The sequence below is a fragment of the Alosa pseudoharengus genome, unplaced genomic scaffold (genome assembly GCF_046254945.1).
Source record: "Alosa pseudoharengus isolate Yale_2024_CS ecotype anadromous, Long Island Sound unplaced genomic scaffold, YU_APseudo_1.1 YU_APseudo_1.1_scf_22, whole genome shotgun sequence".
NCBI lineage: Eukaryota > Metazoa > Chordata > Actinopteri > Clupeiformes > Clupeidae > Alosa > Alosa pseudoharengus.
In genome coordinates this window covers 6,754,963-6,763,367 of record NW_027468680.1, presented here as the reverse complement: position 1 = coordinate 6,763,367, position 8,405 = coordinate 6,754,963, and the positions used below count along the sequence as shown (strand labels likewise).

Below are 8,405 nucleotides of genomic sequence, written 5' to 3'. Positions count from 1 at the left end.
AGCTGAAGAAAGGGAATATCCTCCGAGGCGTCATGACGGGAAAGGAAGGGGTCGTGTTGACGGAAAGTTTAAACAAATCGAAAACAGCTTGCCCCGCAGAGATCGGAGGAAATAACGGCCTACAACAGTCCAAAATAATCGCAACACAGCCGCCCAGATGCACGGGATTCGGTATCCAGGAGATTCTTGGGCTAAATAAAGAGCCGTCGTCTAACCCGCGAAGCGCGCTGGAATCTCTGCCCACGGGGGCGCACCTGCTGGCCGCCAGGTCTATGCTGGGGCATGGGGTCGGGGTTGGGATGGGATTAATTGGCCCAGGAGGCATCCCCTCGTTTTACAGCCAACCGGCGTTTTTAGAGGTCCTGTCAGACGCACAGAACGTCCACCTGCAGCCTCTGAACCGGACTGTAGGGCAGCTGGACTGCAGCCAGTCCGCCAGCTCAGGTAAGCAGCCCAGGACGCTGACACACGGAGGCTAATTCGCAAACAACCAGCCAATATGATTCCACTGGGGCTCCTCGAAGCCTGTAGTTGATTAATTCCGTTGTGTTTATTTTTTTATTTTTTGGGGGGGGCGCTATGTTAAATCAGTGATGTGAATTCAGTGACAACTTTGCATAATTTTGTTTATCCGAGACTCCGAGGTGATGTTAAAAGCTGTTAGGCTGTTATATGAACAGTGTAGGATATATAGGCCACACTAACAGCGGTGCTGACATGACAGACCCTGTGCTGTACACTTTCACCAAATTTCCTTTATTATTATTATTATAATTATTATTATTATATTTTAATTTTGATGGAAAGTAGAAAATATACCAGTCCATTTTGTTTGTAGAATGAAACAACCATAATCTAGATGCCATTCTTTATTGTATGGCTAAATACATATTGTGTATACATATATGTGTTGTGTTTTCACAGATTCGGAGGATGTCTCCTCCAGTGAAAAGAAGCTATCCAAGTCTTCCATGAGCCAGAGTAAGAAAAGGAAGAAGCGGCGACACCGGTAAATAATGGACTCTGAGAATCAGCAGATACTTTGAACTATTTTTATATGTTTTATTTATTAGCCTGAATAATGATTTTGCAACATAGATTTACATTTCTATAATTAGCCTGCCTCTAAAATTTCTAAGTATAGGTTATTAATGTAGGCTATTTGTAGCTATTTCTGAAATGTTCATATGCTAAACTGTTGTTTTTCATGTCAGTCTCATAATTCTTACAATTACTGTGTTATATGTAGCTATATGTAGCCTAATAGCCTATTTATATTTTCATTATTTTATTTTTATAACTGCCCCGTTTTTCTTGGTATTATTTGGGTGTAGGCCTACAAGTTCAAAATTAGCCTTAGTTGCTTTGTATTTCATGATTAGTACAATATTTTGTAGAATAAAACAAAACCTAAAGGTGTCCGTAATTAGTAGGTATTTAGGCCTTGATGGAAATAATTAGCATGAACTACAGTTCCTCTGTATTTCATGGTGTTTACGTTTTAATAATTAGCCTCGACTAAGGTAGCCTAGGCTATTGTTCACATACCGGATATGTAAGCTAATGGCTTTCCCTTTCTATGGTTGGCTCTCCTTTTTCTCGTTTTAATTTCAGTGTTTCTCTAAATCTGGAATTCGCTCCATTAAAAAAAAAAAAAACATTGAAGATTAACAGTATCCCACCCCTTATCAGACTTAAACCAATTATATGCCATTGGCGATAATATGTAGGCTATTTAGAATCGTCCAACCACAACAACAAAAACAAAAAAACAACAACAATAAGAAGAATAGGAATAATTTGTCATTAGCTAAAAAACATTTATAACAGCATTAATAATAAACATTTAGAACAGCATTAATAATAAACATTTAGAACAGCATTAATAATAAACATTTAGCATTAATAATAAACATTTAGAACAGCATTAATAATAAACCTGTTTCAGGTGACTGTACAGCCCCAAATGAGACAGGCCAGTTATCAGGCTTTGCACAAAACTAAATCACTACAATTATTTAGGAAGAACATTGCAGAACGTTGTTTGCTATTTTTTTACAACCCATTTGGCATGCTTGGTCAGTTTTAAAAATAAGGGACTGTGGCACTGATGCAAGGTGGGAGGATTTGATGGTCAAGTTCACTGTTTTCGTAATCCTCTTGCTCGGTGCATTAAGCAGTTAAGTTGGATGTTATGCTTGACAAAGTAGCCTAGGGTATAGGCCTAGCTCTACTCTGAAGATTATTTAATTCGATCCAACTCGGAACGGCTTCATTTAACAGATTGTAGACCTGTTGAGATTGCTCAGAGCCCTTCTTAAAAGATGAAAGTGACACGTTTTAAATCAGATAGAAAATTCACAAACAATTGCCAGTTTGTGGGATGAGAAAATGCTGCAAAGCGTGTTATATAATCGCATTATCTTCACGAATGACATCTTTTAGTGTTGCCTTTTCTGCATTCTGCATTGTGCCATAGCCGCAATTTCTGTATAATGAATTTCTATATAATGTGTAGGTTATCATTTTGATTTGTAATTTTGCATCAAAATACTTAAAACGTGCTAAATTTAGCTAGATATTTTATTATTTGCAGAACGATCTTTACATCTTACCAGCTGGAAGAGTTGGAGAAAGCCTTTAATGAAGCGCACTACCCAGACGTCTATGCGCGTGAGATGCTCGCCATGAAGACGGAGCTTCCAGAGGACAGAATCCAGGTGAGCTCATGCCGTCATTTCTGTATCTATTTCAAATTCTAAATGTGTGAACGTGTCGCCGTAATGAGTTTTTTCCCAGTAAAAGTAATTGAAATATATTTTACAAATATTCCCACTGATATTAACTGTTTAGTATTAATTTGTTGCTAAATATAAAAAAAAGTATCAGTACAATAGGTGTTTCTTTATGTGAATAATATAGGCCTGTATGAATTGTTGAAAGATATTTGTCAAAGAAGATATTTTTGTAAAATAAAAGTTATTTTAAAAAAATCTTATTTTACCATTTGGTGATGCATGACTCCTCTGGTAGGCTATTATTGAAATGTTCTCACGCACACCATGTGTTCTGTATATCTTGGTAGAGGGTATTGCCACAAAATGAAATCAAAGACACCACAGTTTTGTGATGTGAAACCTAAACCTAAATTGCTCCATCAGTCTCTTATGGTATAGCACCTCTCTGCTGATCGAACGATGAATACAAATGGACAGAGCATAGGAATTAAAAGTCCTTGCACACTCCTTTGGTGAGTTAGTGAGCTCCTTGATGCTGTCAGTTGAAGCTGCATCGATCAGTCTTTGGTGCCATGCGGGCGGCGCATTTCTCGCCAAATAGATCCGTCTCCCAGCGCTATCCCCGCCCGGCCAGATAATCTCTCATCAACTACAGTTGGATGTGAAACAATTTGGTCTGCGAGGGAGGTGCTAACGACCTAATCAAGCAATCAAGACGGAAGAAAATTACGATGTGACCCCAGCCATCCATCTGCCGGCGAGCCTTTTAATTTCATTCTCATTATGGGGCTACGTGGTGAATAAATAATACGGAATATAAATAAATAAGAGTGTTCCAATCCTAAGTAAAATTAACATCCAATTTTCTCATCGAGTATAATTAGTTAAATCAGAAGAGCCTGTTACCTTCCTGGGGGAGGCACGGCATGAGATGCAGGGAGTTCAAACGAAATAACTACATTGAATTTATTAGCACGGGTCAATAGCAGTGCTCCCACGGGTACCGCTCGTTTAATTTCCCGTGATATTTGCCCGCCTGTCCACCATCGATTGGGCTTGAAATTAACTTATTTTTCAATCAGCCTCGGCATGCCCCTGGGGTCGCCTCTCTCTGCTGCCTTCCCCGGCTTTCTTTTGAACGCCAAGGAACCAATTTCGCCTGAAAAAAAACTATAAGGGCTATCAGCGGAACCATCAGAAAAAGATTTGAAAATGGTTTTGATAATTTCAGATTCAATGTCAGCCACCCGCTGGACTAGTGCCGTCTCTTTGTGCTTCCTCTTCGCCCCCTTTCCGATTCCCTGCCCTCCACTCCGACGCTAAGGAGAGGCCAACTGGTACTTAAGCACTCAGTCCTTCACCATGAAATCAATTTGAACCCTGCGCACTGACGGATAGCCCGGGGCTTCGGCCGGGGGAGGACCAGGCGTCCGTTTCCCGGCAGTGTGCAGGTTAAACATCTTGAAGTGTCAACGACCATTCAACAGCCTCCCCGCCAGCAGGGACGGATGGCGCCTGACAGGACACCAAGATTATTAGCACGTAGGCTTGCCAACCATCGGGAAATCGATGAAGCAGATCAAGAGAAATCAAATCACATCAAACCAAGACTGCTTTTATTTAGACATTGCACACGTCACTACACTTAAATCAGATTTTTGTTAGTATAGCATGAACTAATTTTCCATATGCTACATATCAGGATACATCTTGCTTATCCAACATTGTAACATTTAGCAATGATTACTTGTAAATATATAGGTCTACAGTATTTAAATATTTAGATGTTTATATTTGAAGTTTTTTGAAGTATTTAACCTAAAGTAAATAATATTTTGAAAGACAAATATTTTATCAGAGATATTGAAGATCTTGAAACAAGGTGCACCTGTTGATCAGAGGGACCAAAGTTGACCCAAACTACAAGTTTACTCATGTGGCCAAAGTGGCTTAAAGGCTACTCATCAGATTAATCAGTGAAATGTCTATGAGTCGCTTTTAAGCTTTTATTGGGCTTTATGAAGCTTTTTAGTATCACCATAAGGCTCCTGAGTGCTTTGAAGTTGGAGTGGTTCTAAAGCACTGAGTGGCATTAGGGCTGGGTAAAGAGATCCAGACCCCCTCAGTACAGAAGGTTTGGGATGAAAGGTTCTCAGACTCCCCAGAAGTGTAGAGATGATAAACAATTAATACAAATGTTTTCTAGGGGTCAAATGGTTCTATAAAATTGAAAAGTGGTAATTCTAGAAAAGCTTAATGAAGCAAAACCTGCTAAAGGAATGTTTTGAAGCCCTTTCAGTACACTTTCAAGGAGCAATATTTAAGTGTTGCACTAATGTCGCAGTAATTGCACTGCACGCATGATCATCAGTACTGGTCTAACCCGTGCCAATGCTTTGGGCCATCAGTACTAGTCCCACCTGTTTCTATCTTCGGATCCTGTAGTTCTGGTCTGACTTGTCTATGTTTGGGTCCTCAGTACTGGTCTGACTGGTGTCCATGTTTGGGTCCTCAGTACTGGTCTGACTTGTCTATGTTTGGGTCCTCAGTACTGGTCTGACTGGTGCCTATGTTTGGGTCCTCAATACTGGTCTGACTTGTCTATGTTTGGGTCCTCAATACTGGTCTGACTTGTCTATGTTTGGGTCCTCAGTACTGGTCTGACTGGTGTCTATGTTTGGGTCCTCAATACTGGTCTGACTTGTCTATGTTTGGGTCCTCAGTACTGGTCTGACTGGTGTCTATGTTTGGGTCCTCAATACTGGTCTGACTGGTGTCTATGTTTGGGTCCTCAGTACTGGTCTGACTGGTGTGGTGTCTATGTTTGGGTCCTCAGTACTGGTCTGACTGGTGTCCATGTTTGGGTCCTCAGGTCTGACTGGTGTGGTGTCTATGTTTGGGTCCTCAGTACTGGTCTGACTGGTGTGGTGTCTATGTTTGGGTCCTCAGTACTGGTCTGACTTGTCTATGTTTGGGTCCTCAGTACTGATCTGACTGGTGTCTATGTTTGGGTCCTCAATACTGGTCTGACTTGTCTATGTTTGGGTCCTCAGTACTGGTCTGACTGGTGTGGTGTCTATGTTTGGGTCCTCAGTACTGGTCTGACTGGTGTCCATGTTTGGATCCTCAGGTTTGGTTCCAAAACCGGCGAGCCAAGTGGAGGAAGCGGGAGAAATGCTGGGGTCGCAGCAGCGTCATGGCGGAGTACGGTCTCTACGGTGCCATGGTGCGCCACTCCATCCCCCTGCCCGAGTCTATCCTCAAGTCGGCCAAGGATGGCATCATGGACTCCTGCGCCCCCTGGCTGCTGGGTATGTGGATGACGCGCTAGTGTATTTGGCATACTCATTCCCCATGCCCACACTCCTATGTTGGCATCATACTCACCTTGCTCACCCCCATGCCCACACTCCTATGTTGGCATCACACTCACTTTGCTCATTCCCATGCCTATAGTCTGATGTTGGCACAGCATAGGCTACTCACCTGCTCATTCCATATGCTCCATTCTATTGTGGTGACACAACATACTTATCTTCTCTTACACAGTTCTGCACTGCTTCTGAAAGACACCACTGCCGTCAGCTGGCGGTCCCTGTAAGGATTTGATTAGGAAAGAGAGCTAAGGTGTCTGGGAAAGGCTGTGTGGAGACATCCACTCATAAACGATGAATAGGCTTAGAAATATCCCCATGGTAGACCATTACATTTGTGCCTGCTTTCTGAGATAATATAATCTGTAATAATCTGTATAATACACTTATCAAGCACACATATAGGTATAAAGCAAGGTTAGGATTTGTCTGGCCCATTTGTTGAATACTGCAGAGGCCATTCATGTCATATATTTTGTTCATGTTCATATTCTTCAGTATCAGTTCTCAACAATCAATTTATGTTTTCTGATTTGGGATTGTATTCCGTTAGTCACCCTCATTCACGTAATATTCAAATATATTAGCGTAAGTGCACCAAACGAGTGTAACAGCTGCATCTAAATTGACCCTGTGCTTTGCTGTTTTCAGTTCAAGAGGGCTTGCCAATCAACAGCCGCTTTTCTAAATCCGCCTACCCACAATTCTTTGCAGGGATGCACAAGAAGTCGATCGAGTCGCAGACGGGGGGGAAGCCGGACGCAGTGGCGCAGCCGCCCTCAGCCAATCAGAAGCTGGGCATGGAGGCGGAGGCGGGCGACGCGGCGGACGAGCGGACGGCCAGGAGCGCGTCTCCCATCTCCAAGGAGGAGCTGAGGGAGAACAGCATCGCCGCGCTCAGGGCCAAAGCACAGGAGCACAGCGCCAAGGTGCTGGGGACCGTCCCCTGCGGCGACAGACTCGAACGCAAACAGGAGCACAAGGCCGCGAGCAGCGCCTCGGAGGAGGACGGCGAGCGGATAGACCCCCGTGCAGACCCCAAGAGCCCGTAGACACGTCGACACACTCGCCCTGAGCCGCTGCCTCTCCGGGACTCTGTTCTCTGTTGCACCCTGACACACCAGTGCTGCCATCTGATCTAAACTCGACTATTCACAGAGCTCATCCAGGTCTCTGTCTCTCTCCCTGTCAGTTCTCTCCTGTTGACCAGTGTCTGTGAAGAGCAGGTTTATCCTGTCCATTCTCTGTCCATTAACTCATACTTGTCAGGACTGGGCGTTTCTAAATGATATCACATTACAGCAACAGAATAGCCATGATCACACATTCACACATTGATACATAACAATGGAAGATAGCAATGATAATGCACACAACAGATGATGGGAAATCATAAGCTACTTCATGAGTATATATGCTGTTGTGGATTTAGGCTAATCTCTGCATAATGTTGGTGGCATATTGGTAATCATTGGCTCAAATTCTACATTATATTCTCTAGAATTACATGTCATATGGGCGTATATTTGATGCTCCTTAATCTGATGTGGTCCCTATAGGAGGACCAATTTGTCTCACAAATATGTCTCGTTTTAAAAGGGCAGTCTCCGTTTCTACTGCAAGACTTTTTTCATTTTTGTTTCTTTAATCAAATTCAGATTGGTCTTCACAGCCTTAGCTCCCCGCTAAGTGTATATGCTAGAAACAATCTGATTGTCACGCACAGTGATGACAGAGTCAATGGGAAACAAACAAACAAACATAGAGGTATTGACTGAGCCATGAACAATTCCAGCCAATCAGCACCTTGCTTCAGGAGCATGGATGGGAGGGGCTATTGATTGGATTGGCTGTTGAACTCAAATATCAACAGAGAGCAGAATGTGTTCTGTATTTTTTGTGAAGTATCTGTCACTTTCAAAGGCCCAGAATTGCTTTCACACATTGTTTTTGGGGTGCAGCACTAGTGTACATTTTGTAAATAATAATAGTCAGCTACAGTAATGTTGGAAAAATATTCTTTAATGTACTGTAGTCTTTAAAATATTTGTTCTTTGTTTCATAATCTGTACAATACAAAATATTAAAAACACAACCACAGTTGTTTACAGTCTGTTCCGTTGGATGTTTGTGGATGTTTTATAAACTGAGACATGTTGTGTAATTCTTCAGAACGAGTCCTTCGTGAATCTTTATAAGAGGAAATAGGCAAGAATCTCTTGACTTGCATGTAAAACAGTGGTCAAAATAGAAGTTCCATAATAAACCACATAAAATAAAATGGTTTTCTTTC

General features: G+C 42.2%; 1 protein-coding gene across 1 annotated transcript; it reads left to right on the top strand.

The window, feature by feature from the left end:
- The first annotated feature begins 32 nt into the window (after nt 1–32).
- On the top strand, nt 33–7,164 carry vsx2 (visual system homeobox 2). The gene is made up of 5 exons (XM_076300105.1): nt 33–444; nt 925–1,009; nt 2,597–2,720; nt 5,869–6,049; nt 6,764–7,164. The coding sequence occupies exons 1-5, from the start codon at nt 33–35 to the stop codon at nt 7,162–7,164; spliced, it is 1,203 nt and encodes a 400-aa protein (XP_076156220.1).
- The last annotated feature ends 1,241 nt before the right edge of the window (nt 7,165–8,405 follow it).

Excerpts from the sequence above, each read along its gene's own strand:
- vsx2 (XM_076300105.1), top strand. The coding sequence starts at position 33 with ATGACGGGAAAGGAAGGGGTCGTGTTGACGGAAAGTTTAAACAAATCG. Across the intron at positions 1,010-2,596 it reads AGGAAGAAGCGGCGACACCG|AACGATCTTTACATCTTACC; the intron begins GTAAATAATGGA and ends TATTATTTGCAG. Across the intron at positions 6,050-6,763 it reads CTGCGCCCCCTGGCTGCTGG|TTCAAGAGGGCTTGCCAATC; the intron begins GTATGTGGATGA and ends TGCTGTTTTCAG.